The following is a 27,012-nucleotide window of genomic DNA, read 5'->3' as shown; positions in this document are numbered from 1 at the left end:
CTCGCGTTTTTAACTTTGTTGTGAAACTAGTATAGAGGATTTCGCTTATTAGGATCACTTTGAGGCTGGCGATTTTTTTATAAAAATAACCAGTTGGTAATGTTACAGAGAGGATGATGTACGTTCGTTATTAAACTAGATTTAGCATGATTACGACAGTTGTGCTCGAAGTAACGCAATACAGTCATTCTACGTTTACGATATATGTGCACTCGTGTAACAGATAAAAAGTACAAGTTAAAAGTGAATTTTGAAGAGATGTTTTCGGTACGTACGAATTTGTTTAGATCCATATCGTTCGTCCCCGAGTATAATTATCACAATTGACACCGATAACCGAAGTTTGATCAGGATAGGCGAATTGTTTTGAACTAATTTTATCAAAGGGGCTTTGGGACGGACCGATTACGATAACAATAGCCGATCGATAACATTGCCTATTAATGACCACACTACGAGTCTAGACAATCGCGACTTAATCTTCCACATCTCGAACATCGTAGAATTCTAACTACCCATTTTACGACTGCCACAACTGTTTAATCGTGTTATTATTAATGTAAATAAGTACAGCAAAGAGATAATCTCTTTCGCTCTACCAACATCTTCGAGCGCCTTGTTACGCTACTTTTAAATTCAATTAAATCTTGTTAATTTACATACTTTTCATCGTATTGTGGACAAATAATTTTCATCGAGGGTTTATTAATACATTAAATGAAATTGTATTAACGAGTTCAGTAACCACCGGGTTCGATCGTGGTTTCGATTAGATATAAGGACGCCATGGGTCGAAAGAGACCCGTAAAACGCACCAAGATCAATCGAGATACGATTTATTATCCAACTTTTGTACTATCCGATTAAGAAAAGGTCGCTTTATCGCATTGAAAGGTACTGTGACCTTTTCTGAGAATAAAAACAACGCAGTACGTCAAAGTACGGATGTACTGTTCGTCCGCGAGAAGAATGCAAACGAGTATTTTTAGCTCCCCCACCATCGTACGTATCGTTGTTATTGGTCGCTGTCGATCTTCGTCACTGTCCTTGGCTATTATCACACGATAGTATATGCGATGGTGAAAGTACTGGTTGATCGTAAACTAGAGTGGGGATGAAAACACTCGTTTGCCTTCTTCTCGTGAATGAACAGTACATTCTCGCGTACAATCGTCCACAACAGAGAATAATAAACAAAATATAGGTTGCATAGGTGTGTATGGGTTACCAGAAGTCGATCTTAGTCATCATCCTAGGCCAATAATACGCGATGGTAGAAGAACCAGTAGTTTATAAACCAAACTGGGGATATGAATACTTGTATGCATTCTTCTCACTGGCCAACAGTACATAACAGACAATAATAAACAAAATATATGTTGCATAGGTATGTATGGGTTACCAGGAGTCGATCTTAGTCATCATCCTCGGTTAATAATATGCGATGGTAGAAGAGCCAGTAGTTTTTAAACCAAAGTGGGGATATGAATACTTGTATGCATTCTTCTCACGGGCCGACAGTACACAACAGACAATACTAAACAAAATATAGGTTGCATAGGTGTGTATGGATTACCAGAAGTCAATCTTAGTCATCATCCTCGGCCAATAACACGCGATGGTAGAAGAACCAGTAGTTTATACACCAAAGTGGGGATATGAATACTTGTTTGCATTCTTCTCACGGACCGACAGTACACGGCCAATTTTCTCGCTCGGAGTGACGTTTCGTGCCGACACGGCGTTCCGTGTTTACACTTTTTTTTCCCCTCCATCTCGGCCGATTCTAACACAATCCAGACACTTCCAAAGTTCCGAACTATGAAACGGTAAACCGAATTTCCTCTCGCCTGCGCGCAGACTCTTTCCCGCGCAGTTGCGTGGCGAAACTCGATTTTCAGCTCGCGCGAAACTTCAGCCCCGTTTAAAAGCACGTTCTCCCTTCCACGTTCCCTCGTTCTTCGCGGGACTACGAACAATTTAACGTTTCCCTTTCGTGGTGGCGAATTTCGATTCAATTTCAACGTTCCGGAAGACCGAGGAAACCAGAAAAGTTTCGCGCGACGAACGCCTAGCCAGCTAGCGAGCTGACCAGTTGAAGTTGGCCAGTGGTCGAAAGTTGGTCGTTCGGGACGAATTTCGTCGAAAAACGGTCGTCGAATTAGCAAGGAGAAACGTCGACGATGCATTCGCTCTCACCGGGTAGTTTTTCTGCGGTGGAGAGACAATTATATTAGCGAGTTTACCCGTACGGATCGATACTGCACAGCCACCGAGTCAAGGTGAGCTTCCTCCCGTATACCTGTCCCTCTCTTTTCCCATTACTCGGCCCGCGCGTCGCCCTTCTTTTTCTTCTCGGTTCTATCAATCTTTCTCGACCCTCCCTTTCTTTCCCTCACCGTTTCGTTTGAGCAATTGCTCCAAATTCCCGCCCCGCCCCGCCCCGCCCCGCCTCGCCTCGCCTCGCCTCGCTCCGCCTCGTCGCGCGTGCCGCGAACCGACTAAGGGCTGACGTACACGTGCGATTTTTTACCTTACGATCGTGTATGTCCGTCTTCGTTGTTTACAATTGAAATGTTGAAACGATCAACGCTACTTCGACGATATCTAGGTTAGGTATTGAGATACCAGGTTAGACGCCATTTTTTAAAATTGCAATCGCGTGTGTTTGTCTTCGTTGTTTTCAATTCAAATGTTAAGACCATCAGGAGTACTTTGACAATATTTAGGTTACTTGCGATTTTTTACACTACAATTGTAAATGTCTTCGTTGTTTTCAATTTAAATGTTGAGACGATCGGCGCTAGTTTGGCAATTTTTAGGTTAGGTGCGACTTTTTACATTGTAATGGAATCTATTTGTCTTCGTTGTTTTTAATTGAAACGTCAACACGATCAAAAGAACATTGACAATATTTAAATTAGTTGCGATTTTTTACATTGCAATCGTATGTGTCTCTCTCCGTTGTTTTCAATTGAAACGTTAACACGATCAGAAGTATTTTCACAATATCTAGGTTAGTTGCGATTTTTTACACTACAATTGTAAATATCTTCGTTGTTTTCAATTTAAATGTTGAGACAATCGGCGCTAGTTGGCAATTTCTAGGTTAGGTGCGATTTTTTACATTGTAATGGAATCTATTTGTCTTCGTTGTTTTCAATTGAAATGTTAACACGATCAGAAGAACTTTGACAATATTTAGGTTAGATGCGATATTTTACATTGTAATCGTATCTACTTGTCTTCGTTGTTTTCAATTTAAATGTTGATACGATAGGCGCTAATTTGCCAGTGTCTAGGTTAGGTGTGATTTTCTTCCGTTGCAATCGTAAATATCTTTGTAGTTTTCAATTGAAATATCGAGACGATCAATGGTGCTTTAACAACGGTGATTTAACAATACGTTACTTGCAATTTTTCTGTTGCAATCGTAAATGCTGGGTTGTTTTACGTAAACACGTCAAACAAAATATTGAGATAATCAGCGACGCTTTGACCACGTCACCACCCAGCATGGAAATATTAATTATCGACCCCCCTAGTAGATCGACACGCAGTGTACAACCCGAACGAACGTTGTTCTTTCGTTCGTATCAAATGTTGCTTTGTTTCGATCGTAATCCTTTGTCGTGCGTGTCCCTGAATGCGTCGTAACGCGATATTCCCTTTTCGTTTGTACTACAACACAATTAATAATTTTTCCACGCCATCGAATACAACTTTCAGCGCAAAATTAAATCAATTTAAATGGGAATACAAACTCGTCCCCTATCGATCGAATTTCTTTCAAACTCCTCTTAAATATCGAAAAATTCGTTCAACAAGAGACCAAAAGTTAATTCGATGAAAGAAAGAACATTAATTCGAATGCACACGAGAAGCTAATTTTTATTCTTCAACCGTAAATATTTCAATCTTTCTTAACATTATACATTTTCATCGTCACAAATTCTATCACATTGCTAAATATAACTACCGGAAGCCTGTCCAGTTCTTGGTACGTCCCCGAGCCTGACCGTGGATTCGCGAACCGGAAACGCGAACCAAATCGGCCGAGTTCGGTCGCGATCTCGTCTCTCGCGCGTTATTTCCACCGGATCCACGTTGAAAGACTCGTTACGTGGATCAATAATACGGGGGGTAAAGGTTACCGCCGCAACAGGAAACGCTGCTGGTCACCCGCGTCCTTTCACGGACGTCCTCTGACGATTTATCGGCGAGGATGTGCTCCTCGAACGAGCGAACTATTATTGCCTCGACGAAGCTGTAGGTCGCGATTATCCGCGGATCGATCACGCCTCGCACCGAACGGATGGACCCCCTTTTCTTCCGCATCGTGTGTTACCACGCCTCCCCTCTCCCCGGTCCAACCTTTCGACCAATCGAACCGATCACCGATCGCTTTTATCCAAACCTGGAGCGACGTTCACCAACCGATGGAACGTAACGTGAATTTTCCAATTTTTTTCCACCATCCACTTTCGCGTGTCAACTCTAGCCCCGTTTACGTTTTAAATGTGGGCAGGTCTGTTTGAAATTTCGAATAATCGATTTCAAAATATTGTAATTTGTAATTTGTAATTTGTTGATTGTAATTTGAAGTTTTCAAGATAAAAGTGAAAGATTAATTCGAAGTCTTGTGAATAAATGTGAAAGGTCTCGGGTTTTTCAAAGGAAGCTATTTTTGGAGGTACGGAGAGCGTAACAGATTCGTGTACACGCGTGTTGCAACGAGTTGGCTCACGTTTGGAAACTTTCAACACGTTTTTCTCGATAATACCTTTTCAGAAACTGTGTACAAGGTACCTCGAATTCTGGCTAACCGATTACTTTGGATGTTTGCAGATATCTTTACTGTGACGATTGTCAGGAAATAGCAATTTTTAACAAATTTTAATTATTCTGGAAAACGTAAGAAAACGTAGAAATTTTTCGTCCAAATTCGACATCTCGGATACAAATAGCTATCGTTTTGAAAATTTTCATAAAAATCGAATTGTTCAAAGATCAGTCCCCAGAGAGTATATTATAGTTTCTAGTACTTTTTGAATGGTTGTTGTTCCTAGTCCCTGTGTTTGGCTGTGAATTTTGCACACCGACAGGCCATATCGAAAAATAATCATTGAAAGCGACGTCACGAACATGAACAAGAATAATTTTTCAAAAAGTTACCCTAGCTTTTTACCACGATGTCGCAAACACACACAAAAATTAATTTTTCAAAAAATTACCATTGTTTTTTACCACGGTGTTGCAAACACACACAACAATAATTTTTCAAAAAATTACCATTTCTTTTTACCACGATGTCGCAAACACACACAACAATAATTTTTCCAAAAATTACCATTGCTTTTTATCACGATATCGCAAACACACACAACAATAATTTTTCAAAAAATTACCATTGCTTTTTACCACGATTTCGCAAACACGAACAAAAATTAATTTTTTCAAAAAATTACCATTGCTTTCATTTAATATACAATAGTATATTCGTACTATTGTCTATTAAATAAAAGAAACTTATATCGTTTGTCTCGGTGGAAAGTTTCGTTTAGGTGTTGGTTTAAATATATTACTTTTTAACGCGTCGAAGAGTCCTGCCCCCCTTAAAGCGTAATTCGTTGTCGGCCATGTCGCCTCGTAAAAGCCACGGTGGTTCGACGTATTTGGAACCGCTTGATAAAATACTCGGTAAAATCGGCCGCGAGCCAGGATACGGGACACCACAGTGATAGTGCATTAGACGATCGTAAATCAGTGGACGTCGTTCGGCCAGCCCCGAAACCTTGTCTCCATCCTTCTCGATCTTCTCGTTCGAATTCCCGTCCGATCTTTCTACGGATGCACGGTGTCGCGCTGCAGTTTCCAGATCTCCAGAAGGTCCAATTCCCCGTGGACCACCACCAATTTGGTTCGTAACGGGTAAGACTCCTCCGCCAATTAGCGACGACAAGAGAAACCCGACTCGTGACCGAAGACGTTAAATCTTTGATAAGTGGAGCCCTCGTGACCGATTATCATCGCGAGTTTTTAGTTTAATTATACTTTTCCTCGAGTTAGATGGTAAACTATGCTTTCTTGGCTTCTCGTGTCAATTTTACGACGTATCGACTATGAAATCTTTAACGAATTGATTATGCAGATGTACTATATTTTTGGAGACACGTTTACTTCCTCGATAACTATTGAGTCGTTCGGAATGTCATTTCGTCTTCCAAAATGGAGAATGTATAATTTAATAAATTGTTTATACGCTCTACAAAAATTGTTTTTGATTTTCACCGAAAAAAACGTAATGACTTTCCGAACAATCGAATATTTACTTAAATAGTTACTTCGTAAGTTTTCGTTCGAATCGTACTTTTGTTACGATGCGATAAACCGTTCTTCTCGCGCCAGTTTTACGGCGCATCGACTATAAAATCGTCAGGGACAAGGCTATCCGGATTTACTATATCTTCAAGAATACGTTTATTCACTCGAAACGTAAATGCAAAATCTAATCGGATCCTCAATGACCATTTTCACGTTCATCTATTCGCAAGTTTTTGCTCAAATTGTAATTTTCTTAAGATATTATACTTTAAACTTCTTTCTTTTTCCTCGAGTTTTACATCCTATCGATAATGCCATTGGGGACAATATTATACAAATATACAATATTTCCAAGTCCACAATAAATCTCATAGAATATACAAAATCTAATCTCGACAACCATCCACCATTGCAAGTTTTTACTCAAATTGTAATTTTCTTAAGATACTTTAAACTACTTTTTTTTTCCTCCAGTTTCACATCCTGTCGATAATGCCATTGGGGACAATATTACACAAATGTACAATATTTCCAAGTCCACAATAAATCTCATAGAATATACAAAATCTAATCCTGACAACCATCCACTAGCCCAAGTTTTTACTCAAATTGTAATTTTCTTAAGACACTTTAAACTGCTTTCTTTTTCCTCGAGTTTCATATCCTATCGATAATGCCATTGGGGACAATATTACACAAATGTACAATATTTCCAAGTCCACAATAAATCTCATAGAATATACAAAATCTAATCCTGGACAACCACCCACCGTCGCAAGTTTTTCCGTAAATTATACTTTTGTTAAGTCACGATAAACTGCTTTTTCTTCTTACGCGAACTTCTTTACGTCATTAGCGACGAGCTTACGTGGATGTACTTTATTTTCAAGGAATATATTTATTTCCCCGAACCGGGGACGCAAAACCTGCTCGGATCCTCGACGACCGTCCACCCTCGCAACTTTCTACATAAATTATATTTTTGTTCAATTACAACAAACCGTTCGTCTAGCTGGTCGAGTTTTACGTCGCATCGATTGCCAGGTCGTTAGCGGCCGAGTTATCCGTACATGCTATATTTTCGAGATCACGTTTATTTCCTCGCGGAAGTTTATCGCGTTTCTTGTACGATCGTGAGCCCCTAGAACCGTGTCTGAATTTAGCGTGTTGTATTTTCGTTCGAGCGATTCGGTTTCTCTGCACACGTATAGAACACGTTCGGTCGTTAATATTCGATGACGATGGCACAGCTAACGCGGTAGGGCGGCTCCGATTTCTTCATTAAACGTTCGTGTATAATAATCACGCTATCGGTTGATAAAAATATCGTATTATATAATGAACCGTTGTTGTCGTATATATTGCGTGCAATTTCATACTGGTACAGTCCCGGTAAAAACGATCATCCATCGAACATTTCTGTTCGTTTTTCACCCAAGTTCCAATGCACCGAATATTTGATTAAAAATATAGAAAATTGCTCTCGCGGTGCGAAAGACTTACGAAAATTTTGGAAATGAAATATCGACAGTTACCTGATACTAAAATTAGCAGAAGCACCGGTACGGATAAAATACGATTTTATGAATCAATAATTTGTACAATGTTGTAGAGAATTTCAACTTTCTTTCGCTAAATTTCCACCGAACGTATCGGTATTGATTTTGTGGAATTTCTTTTTCGCGGTAAATCGTACCTTTCGTATAATTTTCGATTTTAATTTTCTCTCGTTATCTCGTATCCTTTCTCTTCTACAAAAACAATTCTACTTCGCGGTGAAACGCACCGTGGTCGTCGAATTTTCGATTTTAATTCTTTCAGCGTCACGTGTCGCTTTTCTTCCACGTAAACATTTCCAACTAAATTCGTCCGAACGTTTTCCCGTATATTCGAATGGTTGACCCGGCCGGGCGACCCGAAACTTTTATATTTTTCGAATGAAAATAATTTTGCACGCGTTTAGCCGCATGGATGGGTTATCTTTCCGGGAAATCGAATTTTTCCCGTGCAACGCGAGTGGCATGTTTTTTCAGTCGTCCATCGATTAAAACCATCTATTTCTAGCTGTTCGTTCGACCGGTACCAAATTTAGGTTTGTTTTGTCGCCGTGACCAATTACAGCCCGCGATACTTTCCTCGTTTGTCAGCAACTCGAATTCTTTTCTCGAATCGCGACAAGAGACAATTTTTCAAATGAAACAGAAATTTATTAATCGTCAGTTTCGTTACAAACATGCAAATACCATCCAAGCTGTTCAAATTGAGTATGGACACATTTTTCCAATTTCTAAATATTCTTTTCCGAATAGAACGTTAAACAGGCTTCGATTTTCGATTTTTCGAATGCTCACATTTTCAAGATAAGCAATTTTACTCGTTACATCCTCAACCATTCTTTTTACTCGTTACATTCTCTGCTTTAACGATTTCTCTCTCTATCTCTCTCTCTCTTGGTCTGAATCGTTTTAAAACGAAAAGGTTCTCGTACAAGTGACAAGATGTCTTCCATTTTTCATAATTTTTAATATCAGTTCGGTACTATTTTCCACCACTTTCCACTTCCATCGACGAGTTTCGCAATTTTCAATGTGAAACGGTTTTACGTGTTCCGAGAATTTTGGTTTTACTCGACGAACACGTTTAAAGTGAATTGAAAAACAATACGCGACGAGATCGCTGGAGAATCTCCCGTGCACTTCGACTTTCGTACACACCTTGGCGGAGACTATTAAGAAATTTCAAACGGGCAAACGTCTCGAGTGTGCTGTCGTTTTAGCTTACGTTGACATTTCATTTCGTAAGTTCCGCGAGCCACGCGTCTTCGAGAGCGATTTTCGGTACGCTTAGCCACGATGTGACGTGCGATACGTAGAGTAAAAAAAAAAAATATTCTTCTCGTATAAGTGACAATTGGATAACTGGATGAAACGATCTACCGCGTAACTGTCCGTTCATCCCCACCACCGAGAGGAACTCCCCTCGACGATCGAGCGATGTAACCCGATTCGAACTCAAACATACGACGACACTAACGCAACCAGGTGAGGTTTTATTTTTTTTTTTAACGAAATATTTACCAACGTATCTGTAGAGTTTTATTTGTTTAAATGAAACGTTTACCAATCGTGCACCCGTGAGGCTTTATTTAATGAAATATTCAACAACGTATTTTCAAAGTTTCTCTGGTCGAAACGAGACCAAACGCGATACCATATTTATTTGTAATAATAATGTATTATATTTATTTAATAAGTAACACGAGATTATTATTATTCGTTGAATACATAAATACGAGCCAAATTGTTTAATTTCATTCTAATCGGAAAATCTTCGCGAATACAATGGTGGAAGTTTCATTCGAAGTAAAAGTAAAAGTTACACGGTTGCGTTCGTTCGTCTCATGAGTGTTTTTTTTTTTTATTTTTTATTTTTTCTCCCCTCGATTCACGAATCTCTTTCTCTTTCGTTTCTCTTGTTTTTCGTTCGGTGCGAACAAAGGCGAACTTCAAAGGACGGTTCGAGTCGTATCGGGTTTAAAAATCGACACCTTTGTTGGATAAGTGCTCGACTTGGGTCCCAATTTTCGTGCAGTTATCGAACTTCGAGCGTATTTGGGTGCAGAGAAAAATCATCGAGGGTTTCGTCGTTTTGTCCGAGAGTGTACATCACGGAAGATTAATTCGGCGTGTGACGTGTGTCAAATATTACGTTTGACACGAAACAGGCCGCGTGTTGGTCCACACTCAGCGTACGGAGATGACGAAAAATCGTGTCCGGAATAAAACGATCGAGCTGTGGCAAGAATAATTACCATTTATACAGGGTGTCTCGGGTATGGATGACACGACCGAGAAGAGGACGATGAAACGGTAAAATCGAACACGTTGGAATTAAATTTGCGTTCGAGGTTTGCGTTTTCGAGAAAATCGACGTTTAATGGTCCACGAGTACACGTGTGCATTTGTTACCAGTTTCCATCGATCTCTCGTACAGATAAGATACCTATAGTGATCGAGAATATTTTTCTTGCATTGGGAGTGCGTGGTCCGTAACGAGTCTACCGCAAAAATTGCAAAAAGAAAAATATTCTGAGTAAACTTTACAAATTACTTATTTTCAATTGTACACCGATTCTGAGCGACCAAAAGTAGATAATTATACGTAATACCGACAAGATATCATACATTACCTGTACTAACGATAATTGTAAACAACACAATATTTTTCTTTTTTAATAGGTTTGTATTAAAACTTCTTCGTTCGCGTCGTAATTAAATACACGCGTGCTTAAAGAATATTCAAAATTAATTTTTTAACGAATTTTTTTCTATATTATCCACTTGTTTCTTCACGATAGAATCATCCTCTACTGGTATCATCGATATTGAGACATCACCTGTATAGAAATTAGTCAACTTTTTGACTAATTACGTTATTATACGTACAAATATTGCACGAACGAATTAAACGCTACGACGAGTCTCTTCGCGCGCTGAAAACGTACCGTAAGTTCAACTTTTGTAATATTTTCTTTGTTTTGCAAGAATCAAACGTGTATTTGGAATATATAGAAAAGGAGAAGGGACCACGAAGTCAAAGTTTCTCGTTTCGGGAGAATGGCGGAACTTTTAAACGCTCCCGCGTAATTTCTGCCCGCGCGACGATACGACGTTTAGGTGTACCATGGCGTAATTCTCTTAAATTTTCGCAAATTAATGGGACAGGAAGTTAATGGGGTTCGAAATAGCCAAATATCGAGAAATGTTTTTCGATGCGGTACGTGTTACACGAGCACCATTCCCGTGTTCGTGGGAGGAGATCGATCTCGGAGTCCATCGTGCGAGAGAAACTCGACGTTGTTTCGGCTCGATGGAATATCGAGAAAAAAATCGCGATACGAGGAGAACTCGATCTCGTTGCGAACCAGAGCCATACACCGGCCTCCCTTTCGCGAGGGAAACACGTCGTTAGTTTTCTTGGGTAAAGGCAAAGGAAGAGGCTCGAGATTATTATTATTATTATTATTATTATTATTATTTATTCTTAAAGAAGCGAAAGCCTTTTGTATTTATATTGCAGTGTATAAATAAAAAAAAAGAGAAAAAATAGAAAAGAGAAAGGGGAAGGAAGATATAACGAGAGAAATTTGTAAATAAGGAATGAAGAAAAGACTCGTAGAGTAATGCTACGAAGTGAAAAATTACCGAGTGATATATCCTCTCATTTGTCTTCTGAATATGTGTAACAAAGCTGAGCAACGATGTACATGGTATTGAAGTCACTGTTAATAGTCGATTAGATTCCACGAATTGTATGTATCTAGATTTTGATTTGCAAAATTAAGATCTCGATTTGTGTATACGTTCCGGAGCGAAGAAGTTAATTTGTCGAACAATTGAAACAATCTGCATTCTCTCGAACATAATTTAACAATACGGTGTTTATGTTTCGATGCAAAAATTGCGAGAGTTTTATAGGGTATTTCGTGTAAACGAGATCACCAATTTTTTATTTCCAGAGCTACGTGTAACCACGCAAAGAATTTTTCTTCCATTAAATTTCAAGATTTACGATACTTTCTCAAACGTTACGATCAATTACACAATTTTCGACGTACGCTACTTTCTTTTCGCAATAGTAGACGAGACGATAATCTTTCGACAACTGTTGCAATTTTTGCATTGAATTGTACTGTTCAATTAACCCTAATGCACCGTATCGTTCAATTAACTTACGCTCCTTCTATCTGCTAATTTTATTTCTTCTTCAGAGACCTACGCGAAGAATTTACCATAACCGCTAAATTTCAAAATTACCGATATTGTTTCAACCGATACGATCGATTGCACAATTTTTATTCCCTATCGCAACCTCTCGACGTACGTTACTTTCTTCTCGGATTCAACAAACGGAAATTTCGAGGGAGAATGATTTGCGATGGTAGGCGAAACGATAAAACTCCTTCAGTGCCGCGCTAACTAGCGTTCACTTCCACACGAAATCCGTTTCCCTCGGTGATAAAATGCAGGCACGTGGCTCGAGCTATCATACTAGAAACGGACGTTCGTTACGGTCGAACGCTACGAGACGCGCCGATAATTTACCTATTCCACTGGAAGAGTTCCCGTTGGCCGGACTCGACGTTCGACGTTTGCGGGTTGCGAAAGTGGGACCGTACCGTGCAATTCTGGGTCCGTACGGACCCTACATCCATCCAATCACCGTCTCGCGCCTTACAGAAAGTAAATAAACGTGCGTTCACGATGCACCGAAGTCGAGAAGTCATTACACTCGGTGTTAACGATCGTAGTATAGAGACATGTGCTCCAAGTGTCGTCTAACTAGAGTCTGGGTCAGTACGGACCCTACATCCATCTACTCACTGCCTCGTACCTTACAGAAAGTAAATGAACGTGCGTTCACGATGCACCGAAGTCGAAAAGTCATTACACTCGGTGCTAACGATCGTAGTATAGAGACACGTGCTCCAAGTGTCGTCTAACTAGAGTCTGGGTCAGTACGGACCCTACATCCATCTACTCACTGCCTCGTACCTTACAGAAAGTAAATAAACGTGCGTTTACGATGCACCAAAGTCGAGAAGTCATTACACTCGGTGTTCGCAGTGAACGATCGTAATATAGTGACGCGTGCTCCAAGTGTTGTCTAACTAGAGTCTGGGTCAGTACGGACCCTACATCCATCCGCTCACTCTCTCGCGCCTTACAGAAAGTAAATAAACGTGCGTTTACGATGCATCAAAATCGAGAAGCGGTCACAATTGGTACTAACGATCGTAATATAGAGACACGTGCTCCAAGTGTTGTCTAACTAGAGTCTGGGTCCGTACCGACCCTACATCCATCCACTCACCACCTCGCGCTTTACAGAAAGTAAATAAACGCGCGTTCAAAATGCACCAAAATCGAGAAGCGGTCACACTCGGTGTTCGCAGCCAACGATCGTAATATCGAGGGGCGTCTGGGTCCGTACGGACCCTACATCCATTCACTAACCGTCTCGCGCCTTACAGAAAGTAAATAAACGTGCGTTCACGATGCACCAACATCGAGAAGCGGTCACACTCGGTGTTCGCAGCCAACGATCGTAGTATAGTGACGCGTGCTCCAAGTGTTGTCTAACCAGACTCTGGGTCAGTACGGACCCTACATCGACCGAGCATAGTCGCTCAATCAGAAACGCGGCGCAAAAGTAAACCGATCGCTCCGATTCGCGGAAAAATCTAAACCGTGGGAAGCAATGATTTTCCAACCCGGGAACGATCGTAATTCTTTTTCGATAATTGAAATGGATTTTGAGCGGCGAGGGGAACGAAAGGGAGGGGCGGAGGGGGGGGGGGAGACTGTTTTCGTTACGACTGTTTCACGGAAATTGCATACGCACCGGTTCCGGTGCGGGATCGCGATCGTTTTAAATCGTCGGTACCGTTTTAAAATATTAAATCTAATTTTCCGAAAGGTATTGAAATATCGGGTACCAGCCGACGAGAATTTGTTTATTGCACCGGCCGGTCGACTCGTGCCGCCTATTTACGACTTCGAGTTCCCCTACACGTCACGATCGATTACCATCGGGCGTCCCATTGAAATTTTCCATGGAATTCACCCGGATAACGATATCGACGAGGGAGGGCGGGCTTGATGTTACCCGATGCCCGTTTATAATTTTCGAAAAGATCCACCGGGTTCAGATCCACGTATTTCGGCCCGGCATCCAGCTCGCCCGCCATTCTTCCGCTTCCGCGATCACCGTACGAACGGGAAACCCGCGTCTTCTCGAAAAACCGCTGAATCGTACCTACCAATAATAATCTATCTCATTCAACTTCTCAACCTGAAAACGTCTATTTAGTACGAAGTCATTGATTTCAGATACGAGACGCGGGGTTATTTATAACGCACCTCTTGCTCCGGAGCGTTCCTCGAGCACACGTGTATAGCTACGTATCTATCTACCGGTAGCTAGATAGGTAGATAGGTAGATAGGTAGGTAGATAGGTAGATAGGTAGGTAGGTAGGTAGGTAGGTACCTATGTACATAATACGCGTTACGAAAGAATGCGGATGGTGCGCTTCGATATTTCCGCGCGCGACGCAACCATCCCTCCCTTATTTATCGACGATTGTTCGCGTTTTACGAGCTCCCGGAGCGAGCGGGACCGCCGTTAACGATGATACTCCGCGGAGAAGAAACATTTCCGAAGAAAATCGACCGTTAATTCGGCGAAACCAGCGAACGGTTGCTCGCTCCGATGGGCGGAGAAAGAAGCGAGATCCGAGCGAACGAAACCGCGAAACGTCGTCGGGAACTACGAAGAGAAATGGTCGAATGTTTATAGAAGACTTTGTTCGGTCTATTTAGGGTCCGTACTGACCCAGAGTCTAGTTAGACAATACTTGGAGCACGTGACACTACACTACGTTTGTAACTGCGAGCATCGAATGTAATCGTTTTTCGACTTTGGTGCATCGTGAACGCACGTTTATTTAATTTCTGTAAGGCGTGAGATGATGAGTGGATGGATGTAGGGTCCGTACGGACCCAGACACACCTCGAAATTACGATCGTTAGCTGCGAACGCCGAATGTAACCGCTTCTCGACTTTGGTGCATCGTGAACGCACGTTTATTTACTTTCTGTAAGGCACGAGTGGGTGAGTGGATGGATGTAGGGTCCGTACGGACCCAGACACTAGTTAGACAACACTTGGAGCACGCGTCACTATACTACCATTGTTAACTGCGAACACCGAGTGTAATCGCTTCTCAACTTTGGTGCACCGTGAACGCACGTTTATTTACTTTCTGTAAGGCACGAGTGGATGACTGAATGGATGTAGGGTCCGTACGGACCCAGACCCTAGTTAGACGACACTTGGACCACGTGTCTCAATACTACGATCGTTAGCTATGAGCATTGAGTGTAATCGGTTTTCGATTTTGGTGCGTCGTGAACGCACATTTCGATCCTTTAGATGAAAGAAAATCTAATTCTATCTTGTTGTATTTTCTTACAATAAAATTTTCTTCCAATAAAATTTTCTTGCAATAAATTTTTCTTGCACGCTACACACGATTTTCATCCTTACTACCGATAATAAATTCGCGATAATAATTACAATTGCTATCGTTGGAAACCGAAACAAAAATTGAAAATGTAATAAAATTCTAATGTTTACGCCGAAGGAAACCATAGTAGAATCTACATCGATTAGACACTTTTTATTCCTACGAGTGATACGACCCCTTGATGCGTCCTAAACCCTTTTTGTTTACTATTTTGTATTCCATGTTTGGAACAAAATATTGAAAGCAATATTTCTCGATATGAAAATTGGCTCCTCGAGGAAAACGATTGGATAAATTGAGAGGAAAATTCTAACCTCTCGATCCATCGATTTCGGATCAAATCGAGACATGTTATCACCTGAATTTGGACTCGATGAAAATTAAGATCTCAAATAATGAGAAGAATTGGGAAAGGAAGAATCCTAACCTCACGATTTATCGATTTTCATAAATGCGTTCCGGGGTTAATTAAATTCGGTACAGTGTTTTTCTTCTGTTTGTCGACGACCTAAAGATTTTCAAAGAGACACGGAATCTTCGGTGCTCGACTAGGAAAAATACTTCTTTTATGGGATCATCGCGGAGTTTATGCCCGGTGGGGTACGAGCACGAACTCGCAACTTGGTTCAATGTATCTCGGGTTCGGGGGTTCACGAGCTGGACGTCCATTACTACTCGTAATTAAACTTCTCCATTGGTTACCAACGAATCATTAGGAACGCGTACAGAAAACTAGGATTTGTCGCGCAACGTAGACACATTTAACTTTGCCAATCCTCGTACCATCGAACCATTATACCGCACCCTAGTTAGACCACAGTTGGAGCACGCGTCGGTCGTTTGATCGGCCAATCGTTGAAAATATAAACAGCTCGTTGACGAGAGGGCGTGGCACAATTTTCTCAGCTTTACGGGCCATAATTACAGCCTAATTACATACCAACCGAATCCACGATCTCTCGGGCCGAGTAGAACCGTGGTTGATTTACTTTTCCTTTTCAAGATAATTGATAGCGTTGTTCGTTGCCCTCGACGCCTCGAGTCGATAAATCTCCTCGCCCCCTTTCCTCTCTCGCGAGATCGTTTAGGTTTATACAGACATTTCTCTCGCGTCGTTGTACATCCTTTCGTGTTAACTCGCTTCTGGTAAATCGTCCACATAAAAACCGAGAATGGTACTATTTTAGATTCCTTCGATAACAATGTACGTTCTTTGGGTAATTCGATTTCAACGATTTTGTGAATTATGCAACGCGTTCGTTGCACAGCTGCTCGAGTTCTGTGCAAACATTTCACAAGGTAATGATGTAACAATAGCAAGATTATTTTAATTTCGAAACTAATGATCTTTTTAACGTAAATATGTAAATATGTTTTCTACAACTCATTTGTAGAAAATAACGAGCTGTTACTATAATTACTGCATTGGTATAATTCTGTATAAATGAAAATTATATAGGATTCCATTTAAGAAAATGCATGTCAACATCGTATGACCTCTACGTGTCCACTTACACGCGTAAATAATTTTTCATACACTGTGTAGTTGATCAATTCACATTTGTAAATGAAAATTGGACACACTGTATATATTCTTTATAGTGAATTCTGAAAAGAAAATTCTCAAAATAATTCTCAGCGAGGAAAATCGTGTACCCCGGTCGATCTCTTCGGGGATGCAACGATGCACCGAGTTGAATTCGCGAACCGAAATTTCCACCGTTGGCTGCAATTAACGACGAGCGGAAAAATGAAAAAAAAAAAAAAAGAAAAAACCTAACCCAGAATTGTGAAACCTGTAGCAACTTCGACCAAATGGAAATCTGGCAGCCACCGAATTACCGAGCGAGGAGAAGTCAGAGATTAAGTAGCCATCACCGAAGTAGAACATCGGAATGGTTTTCGAAAGTAAAACTAACGTTGGAAGTTCGGCAGCCAAGAAATTACGATTTCTTTCTAAAAGTGTAGATTCGTTTATTTATTCGCGAATGGAAATCTCACTCGAAAATACCTGCAGAAAGAAATAATGTAAAGGTTAACACAAACAAAGATAATGGAAATGAAAAAAGAAAAGAAAAAGGAACTTGAAAGAATTCATAAATGAGAATCTTCCGAAGGAATTAATAAACTGAAGAAATTCAGTACCTCGCAGAATCTATTAGTTGCCACGTATACAATATTAATAGGGTCGAAGTGTGCAAAATGGAATGAATAAACCTATAGGGTAGCAAAAAAGTGCTGAGAAAGCTGGAAGATCTAGAGGGAGCAAACATATTAATAAACGAGGGGAGAATCGGATCACGTTTCGTGCTATTTAAATTTTTCAACAAGAACAAACAATCGGCAACCGCTCTACGGATCTCTGGGGACTCGAGGTTCGGTTCGCGCAAGATTGAACCGTAATTATGGTCGAAGAAAGACACGAAATGACTCGATAGATCTTATATTGTCATTTCTTGCAATAGGTATTTTCCATAAAGCAGACACGAGTTGTCGTCGACGATAAAATTAGCTCGAAACCCCGATAAAAGTGTTTCAAGACTCTGAACAGTCGCGAGGTATTTCGTTGTTACAATTATCGATCCAATCTTATTGTTTTTCTATCGTTTTTCTACAAAGATATCGCGACTGGTTGCTTTGGTGTTTCCCCCAGTAGTGTCATCGTGTTGAAAAAGTTTGAAACTCGAGTGTCACGCGTTCGGGACATTTTCACCTTGGAGAATTTGCGTGTACGGTCGTAGAAAAGAACGCTCGAAGGTTAAATAATAAAGTTCTTATCGCGTGTACATAACGAGTGTAACAATTTTCTTGCACGTCCTAACGATTCGCGAAAAATGAAGTCGGCGCGCGAAGTACGCGTTTGCAACTTCGAGTAAATCGCTTTCGGGGAACACGTGTACTATACGGAGCTGAACGGTTCACCTCTGTAGGGAATTGCAAATCGTGCGAGCTATATATTAAGAAAAAATTACTATACGCTGCCTACATTCCTCCTACACACGGTCACTTATCCGTGAAAGTACAGCTAGTATCAGGATATTCGATATTTTTCATGAAAACGGGGTGAGAACCGTTTTTGTCGTTTTGGTGCAACACTTTCGGTCGCGTTACTTTTCAAGTTTTAAATCATCGTTTTATATGTAAAAAAATATATGTTTAACCCACCTTAAGGGTAACACGATTCTTAACACTTCGTTCTAACGGATTCACGCGCGATGATTACATTTTCCGATGTAAAACATCAAACAAGAAAATATTCCTTCGAACAGTCCATCGATAAGTTTGCAACAACAAATTATTTACAATTTTAGATTATATTCTCGCGTTCAAATACTTGAAACTGTTTAAAGAATCGTCGTATTTCACCGCGTTTTATCTCGTCGCGTTCGTTCGCTCCTCGAGGAGTAATTTTCACATTTATCGTGTACCTCGGTCTCACATTTATCGCGACGGCACTGTACCGCTCCCGTCGAAGTTGATTTACGACGCACCGTTATCCACGTAGCCAGTCGCGTCGATTTCGAAGGAGACTCGTCCTTTTTCCACTCGAGAAACTAACGAAGAATTGCCAAGTTAATTAGCGGGACGTCGAACGATTTAACGGGACGTATTAATACGTCAGCAGGTGCGCGTAACGTCGATAAAAAATCCTATCGTGCCGCGAGAGTTAAATTGAATACACGGCACGGATACATCCGCGCGGACATTTGTACGCCGCGCTCGTAGAAATGGAAATACGCGAGGATACACGATGAAAATGTTTTCCAAACGGTGCAATTAACAAATTATGATTGTCGTTGGGAAACGATGTCGACGTTCTAACCGAACGACACGGTACAAACTTTCGACGAGGAACTCGCGTGTTAAGTGCTCTCTTTTCGATCGATTAACATCGTTATCGTCGATTCTTTTCGCCCGTGGATGCTTTCGAAGCCGATCTCCCATCGGTGGTGTGCAATTTTCACTATAGCTGAGCTCACAATTACGCGCGAAACACAACGGTGAAACGTTTGCGAATTCGTGTAACCCGTGAACGGAGCGGTCCAGTTGAAATTTTATCAATGATTTTTCGTCGGTAAACGATTTCCTGTTCGATCGTTGAACTCGGTGGCACGATTTCGACGAGAAAAAAAAATAAAAAACACACACACGGACAGCGAGAGAACTCTGCTCGATAAACCGAGTTTCGTTTTCCCGTGCTATCCTCGGTTTTAATATCTCGAAAGTCGATCGTTCGTAAAGACAGAAAGAGAGTAACGTTTCCTTTTAATATTTAATACGAACTTGGTAATCGACGATGTTCCATTCGTAACCGATGTCGAGGGGCGAGAACCCGGTGAGGTATTCGAGAAATTACAATTAAAACGATAGACCGAGAGACTGGAAGACTCTGGTCGATGCAGCTTGTTCAAGCTGAAAGTATCCGCCGCGCGGAGACGGAACAGACGCTCCGGAAGAAGAAACGTTCCGTTCGAAGCTTTGTCCCATAGACGTTGCTTCTCATGGCAAAAACACGTTCCAACGTCTTACTCGGATTAAACGGAGTACCGTGACTCTCAAAGGGGCGGTTTCGTATCTACGTTGGGTATCAAAAATCCCTCGAGCGTGTGCGTGCCGACCTTTTTTTACGAGGGTTTACGAATTTCGTCCCGAATGTTTTTCCGCGTCCGATTCAGCCGCTGTCGGTGAAAGACGGAATAAAATGTGCTCCGGCAATTCTCCATCCGCGGGCGAAACGTTATTTTCCGTCCCGTGCTCCTCGCTTTTAGTGCTATTTTACGAAGCACATCGTTTCTTCGAGGGACCTACTAACCCATATCCTTAAAAAGCTAAATGCGACGTTTAGCTCGCGCCGAGAGGTGATTCTCGATACATCGATCGGGGGCGGTGAAATTTTAAAAATTGATCGCCCGTTCGAGCGGCCATCCACGGAATATTAAACGCGGAACCGACCTTTTCGATCGTGCCAACCAAATGGACACCAACGAGCGAGTACACGTGTGTACGTACGTCTTACGAACGCGTTTAAATTTCTACACGGCTTGGCAAAAATAAATGGAAAAACCCCGTGGTACGATTCCGTTCGCGAAGGAGGAAACGTATTCCCCCGAGATGCGAACGGTACGCGTTAAAACGAGTTCGATCTACGAAACGGATACGAATCGCTCTTTGTTCTCGACTCGCGCGGGAACAAAGAGACAATTGTTAATTTTTTCGACGAGAAAAGAACGGGTGTTTCTTTGTTCGACTGTTTATCTATTTGTTCACGTACGAAGTACTGGGTATATATTTCAATATGTTTCGTAACGACGTTAATAGAACGAATAAGTTTAAGTTTCTTAAAAACGATAACTTTTAGGACAACTGTATCTTAGAATTGTTTGTATTTGGAATTTACTATATCAAAATTGTGTATAAAATAATGGTCGTTTAAAGATAGGAGTTAATCTTTGTTCTCGATTCGCGCGGGAACAAAAAGACAATTGTTAATTTTTTCGATGAGAAATGAACGGGTGTTTCTTTGTTCGACTGTTTATCTATTTGTTCACGTACGAAGTACTGGGCATATATTTTAATATGTTACGTAACGACGTTAATAGAACGAATAAGTTTAAATTTCTTAAAAATGATAATTTTTAGGACAACTGTATCTTAGAATTGTTTGTATTTGGAATTTACTATATCAAAATCGAGTATGAAATAATAGTTTTATTTCAAAATAATTTAAAGATACGAATCACTCTTTGTTCTCGATTCGTGCGGGAACAAAGAGACAATTGTTAATTTTTTCGGCGAGAAAAGAACGGGTGTTTCTTTGTTCGACTGTTTATCTATTTGTTCACGTACGAAGTACTGGGCATATCTACCAATATGTTACGTAACGACGTTAATAGGACGAATAAATTTTACTTTCTTAAAAACGATAACTTTTAGGGTAAGTGTATCTTAAAACTTTTATACTTGGAACTTCGTATATCAAAATTGAGTATGAAATAATAGTTTTATTTCAAAATAATTTAAAGATACGAATCACTCTTTGTTCTCGATTCGTGCGGGAATAAAAAGACAATTGTTAATTTTTTCGTCGAGAAAGAGGGTGTTTCTTTGTTCAACTGTTTATCTATTTGTTCACGTACGAAGTACTGGGTATATATTTCAATATGTTTCGTAACGACGTTAATAGAACGAATAAGTTTAAGTTTCTTAAAAACGATAACTTTTAGGACAAGTGTATCTTAGAATTGTTTGTATTTGGAATTTACTATATTAAAATTATGTATAAAATAATCGTCGTTTAAAGATAGGAGTTAATCTTTGTTCTCGACTCGCGCGGGAACAAAAAGAAAATTGTTAATTTAATCGTCGAGAGAAAAACCGGTATTTCTTTCTTCTACTGTTTATCTATTTCTTCACGTTCGTTTTTATCGTTAAAAACGATAACTTTTAGAGTTACCGTATCTTAGAACTTTCAAACTTGAAATTCACTATATCAAAATCGAGTATAAAATAACGTCGTTATTTGTTTAAAGAAACAAACTCTGCCTTTGAATTTCCTCTTCGTGTACTTCCATTTGTAAGAAAATCATTGTTCTTACTATCTCATATTGTTTCGAATAAGGAAGATGAATTCGGTTGGCGAGAGACGGCGCCGAGTATTTCGTGTATTTCCAATAAGTACAGGGCAGGTGGCCAAATGATACTTAAGGAGGACGATGTATTTACGTATAGAAAGAAAATGGTAACGCGCGCGGAAAAATACGAGGCTCGTCGAGACGGAACGTGATACGGGAGAACGCGAAACTCTCGCGGTAAGTGAACAGTAAACGAATCAATGAATCGCGAATCGTTAACCGAGTCGATATTCTCGGAATCGTTAACCGCGTCGATATTCTCGGAATCGTTAACCGAGTCGATATTCTCGGAATCGATCAACTAGCGAAAAACAACTCCACGCGGACAAGTAACGCGAAAAACAACCTCTTCGTTGACGCGATAAACAACGCCGTAACTCGCGGGCCAACTCGCGCGGAGTTTCTTGCAACGCTCGTTGATTCCCCGTTTCGGAACTGTACGATTCGATCGGTGTTTCCTGTGTTTTTCATCCGTCGATGGAACGACGAGACTATAACGAAATCGAAATACGTACGAGTACAAATTGGTCCGGTTATTCGAGCTAATATTTTTGCATATAGCGCGTAAACCAGCCGCGATACGCACGATATCCAATATGTAAATTGATTTTACGGAGATTCTATGTGCAATATGTTCCGCGGCAATGTTTTCCGCAACGAACGAACCCGATGAATATGCAAAACAAAAATAAATTAAACTGTTAAGATTGCCCGACCGGGGTCAATTTTAACCGCGTAAATTCAACGAGAGACGAAAGAGACCGTGTAACACCGAACAGCTCGAAGAGAATCCCACGTAACGGGATAACTCGATTACGATCGATTAGGTGAAACGAACGGCGGGTGCAGGTCCTTCGCGACTCTGGGCGCGCTCTGCTTGCGAAAATTCCCGTTTCTCCGATACGGGGTGCATCGTGAATTATTGTTGTAGGATCGCCACTCGGGACCGGGTAGAAGCTTACAGCGTGTAGGACGCGAATGATTTGGTTGAGTTTGTACAATTTCCGTTTAGGATAAGGGAGAAGTTTATAACTTGTATAGTGCAAGGAATTCAGTCGCTTTTATACGGTAGTGTCTCGTTCTACGCTCATCACACGGGACCGGGCAGAAGCTTATATCGTATAGGATGTGAATGATTTGGTTGAGTTTGTACGATTTCTACTCAGGATAAGGGAGAAGTTTACAAGTTGTATAGTTCAAGAGATTTAGTCACCTTTATACGGTAGTGTTATACAGGACTGGGTAGAAGCTTACAGCGTGTAGGACGCGAATGATTTGGTTGAGTTTGTACGATTTCTACTAAGGATAAGGGAGAAGTTTACAAGTTGTATAGTTCAAGAGATTTAGTCACCTTTATATGGTAGTGTTATACGGGACCGGGTAGAAGCTTACAGCGTGTAGGACGCGAAAGATTTGGTTGACTTTGTACGATTTCCACTCAGAACAAGGGAGAAGTTTACAAGTTGTATAGTTCAAGAGATTTAGTCACCTTTATATGGTAGTGTTATACGGGATTGAGTGGAAATTTACAGCGTGTAGGACGCGAAAGATTTGGTTGATTTTGTACGATTTCCACTCAGGATAAGGGAGAAGTTTGCAACTTGCATAGTGCAAGGAATTTGGTCGCTTTTATACAGTAGTGTCTCGTTGTACGCACACCACACGGGGCAGAAGTTTACAGCGTGTAGGACGTGAAAGATTTCGCTAATATTGTACGATTTCCACTCAGGACAAGGGAGAAGTTTACAACTTGCATAGTGCAAGGGATTTGGTCGCTTTTATACGGTAGTGTCTCGTTGTACACTCATCACACGGGATAGAAGTTTATAGCGTGTAGGGCGTGAAATATTTGGCTGCCTTTGTACGATTTCCACTCAGGACAAGAGAGAAGTTTACAACTTGTATAGTTCAAGGGATTTAATCACCTTTATACGATAGTGTCTTGTATGCTCGTCACTACCAACTAAACAGAAACCTACAAAGCATAAGGCGCATAAGATTTCACAGAACTGAGGAATAACTTACAACGTATAGGGCACGAGGGATTTAGTTGCCTTTGTACGGTAGTGTCTCGTACGATTCCTACTCGGGACTGGAAAGAAGCTTACAACGTGTACCGTGCGAGGGATTTGGTCACCTTTATACGATAGTGTCTCGTATACACGACACTGGAAACTGTGCAGAAACTTACAAGATGTAAGGCGCGAACGATTTAGTCGCCTTTGCACGATAGTGTCTCGTACGATTGTCACTCAAATCCGAGGAGAAGCTTATGTAGAACGTCTACGATTCGAGCGATTTGAATACCTTAATACGGTAGTGTCTTCTACCGTACACTTCTATCGCCACTTAGGCCTGGGGAGAAGCTTATAACAAGTACAGCTCGAGCAATTCCGTCGTCCTTGTACGGTAGTGTCTCGTTGCACAATCGTTACTCAATCGCACGAGAATGCAACGAGCTTTCTCTCACGTCTACAGAAACGTCAAACCAAACTTTTGAACGTTGCTTCTACATTGCTCGCTTTCCGTTATTATAGACTAATATGTTGAAATGAATGCAACAACGATCTTAAGGGTGGCAGATGTCGATGTCAGTTTTAAGAACTGTCTTCGTATTGGCGCCGTTTTCCTTTCTGGCTTTTCTTTTTAGTAGAGTTCCAAGTCCAGAGTCAGAAAGACCACACGACATTGTCATCGTTCACATCAAGACATATCACTATATACGCATTTCTTCGAACTTTATATTCTTATATATACAATTACTATACTACTGATACGCGAGATCCCTGCATATTATAATAAACTAGATATTATAATCTGAACTTTACAACATAATAAATTAACGGTAAGTGTTAGCGGCAAATTAATAGGCGCTGGTTGGTAAGCCAAGTCATCAAAAGTCCGATTAACGAGCTACCGGTTGATGAAGCGTTAAACCCTTACCGTACTTTGAGTAGTCCAACTCGCGATAACAATTTTGAACCAATACACGAATATCACAAGTCCTACACGTGGTGTGTCGAATACAGACCGTGAACTCGACGAATCCGACTCGTGGAACGAAGATCGAGTCATATAACCTAAAAATAGTGTACCCATTCGCGTTTCGACTCCTATTGCAACTGTTCTCACGCATATAGTAGCTCCAGCCCGCTTGGTCCGCGTACTCCCCTACCAGAACACGGACTCAGATTTCGTCAAGCTGAATGTTACTTCAAACAGTTAAATTTCAACGATGGTCTCCTTTTTCATACCCCCTCGATAAGAGTATCACCCTCTCGTAATTCTGTGCAACCGTGCAACGTCACGACCGTACACCCCGTTAGAATCAATCCAAGACAAGCAATACACTCCCCAGATTCACTAACTCGATCCACTTACCTCGGTATCGTTCCACCACATGTGCAGCCGATAGTTCCTCAGCACCGCGGGGTCCTCGTTGATGTGGTCCACGGCGAGCTTCACCGAGGGCATCACACCGCGGCCTACGTGGCTCTCGGGCACGTGGTTCCCATAAGGGAAGAATCCTGCGATGTAAACGTCCCGTCTCTTCGCGCCGCCGAGATTTATCGGCTTCTGTCCGCCGCAGCTCAGAATACCGTCCAGCCACACGATGGACGCGCACAGATAAGCAGCGGTTAGGAGACGACGCCAACAACGACGGTGTCGCTGCCGTTGAAATTTCCCGGGCACCTCGTGATGGTCCTCGGCCACCATTTTGTCGCTGGGTGTCTCGCGGCGCGTCCGCGAAGTCTCTCGATCCTCGAACCACTCTAATTTCACCCGGACCGCCACCCTCCCCCCCGTTGATCTTGGCTAGCCCCACCGGGCTGGTACTATCTCATCGCGCGGGCGTGCATCGAGAACGACCGCTGCTTAAACCTAATAGCGTCGTGGTTTAATTGACTGTATCGGATCGACGGCTACGCCACGTTCATTTCGAGCACCCGCGGTCTGCTTCTCGGTGTTCCTCGCGAGAACGATTCGTTTCCGGTCTCGAGAGCGTGCTCCACGCGCGAGTCAACCCGCGATGGTCGAATTCCTCGCGCGTCTCACGATTTTATCCCTGTGCTGCCTCTTCTGCTGCTTCTGCTGCTTCTGTTGATGGTGTTCGTGCTGCACCATTTCCATCAGGTTGGTCTCTACCGTTTACGCGAACGAATCACGATCATCCAATGGCGTGTGCGACGTGTTCTCGTTTCTTCGTCGGTTCCAGCCGCTTCGAACCAGGAGTTCCATCAGCCCTCGCGAGTGACGTACGATGAAAGAGGACAACGATCGTACGAAAAGATATATATATGTATGTGTGTGTATATATATATGTGTATACGTTACGTCGTAACAAGGAAGATCTCGCGCGCGGCACGTTCAACGGACCGGCGACGAAAATTTACCTAAACTTTGAAAACGGTAACAAACAATGTTTTTATGCGCTACGCGTCGCGACGCGACTCTCGTTTCGATGTCGTGGGGGCGATCCTCGCCGACTCGACGATATTCTCATCGCTCGCCCCTCGCCGATTCGCGAAGCGATCGACGATCTCGTGTACTGGATCTGCAACAGAAATAACGACTGTTTTGAAGGCGACGATTTCGAACGGATTATATGACGCGTTGGAACAACGTGTGTGGTTGGAAACGTAGGGTAGGACAACAGTGTGGTTAGGTTTTATTCCCTAGATCGTCGACTGGGAGGAGTGGGAGGAGCCAGGATAGTGGGGACCGCCCCCCTTGCGCGTATCGTGCGTTGGAAGCATTGGAGTGGGGGTAAGTCGCGAATCTCCCAGTCAGAGGGCGCGAGGAGAAGGAGTGGGGGAAGCATGGGCGGAGTTGGAGAAATAACGAGTGTAACTATTACATTGGTGTATTAGGTAGAAGATATACGTAAGTAGGGTACATTAGAAACCTAAAAGTGTTTCTTTTAGGCCATGTTGCCTTTTCTTTCTTTCTTTTTACACATTTGATTC

General features: G+C 41.6%; 1 protein-coding gene across 1 annotated transcript in view; it reads right to left on the bottom strand.

The window, feature by feature from the left end:
• Nucleotides 1-27,012, bottom strand: part of Gaba-b-r2 (gamma-aminobutyric acid type B receptor subunit 2) — a 305,292-nt gene that overhangs the window by 206,677 nt on the left and 71,603 nt on the right. The window contains exon 2 of the mRNA XM_076306135.1: nt 25,427-26,600. Within this exon, the coding sequence (XP_076162250.1) occupies nt 25,427-25,762 (336 nt within the window). The 5' untranslated portion in view covers nt 25,763-26,600. The remainder of the gene's footprint in view (nt 1-25,426; nt 26,601-27,012) is intronic.

This window comes from Ptiloglossa arizonensis, chromosome 1 (genome assembly GCF_051014685.1).
Source record: "Ptiloglossa arizonensis isolate GNS036 chromosome 1, iyPtiAriz1_principal, whole genome shotgun sequence".
Lineage (NCBI taxonomy): Eukaryota > Metazoa > Arthropoda > Insecta > Hymenoptera > Colletidae > Ptiloglossa > Ptiloglossa arizonensis.
This window is presented reverse-complemented; position numbering and strand designations above follow the sequence as displayed.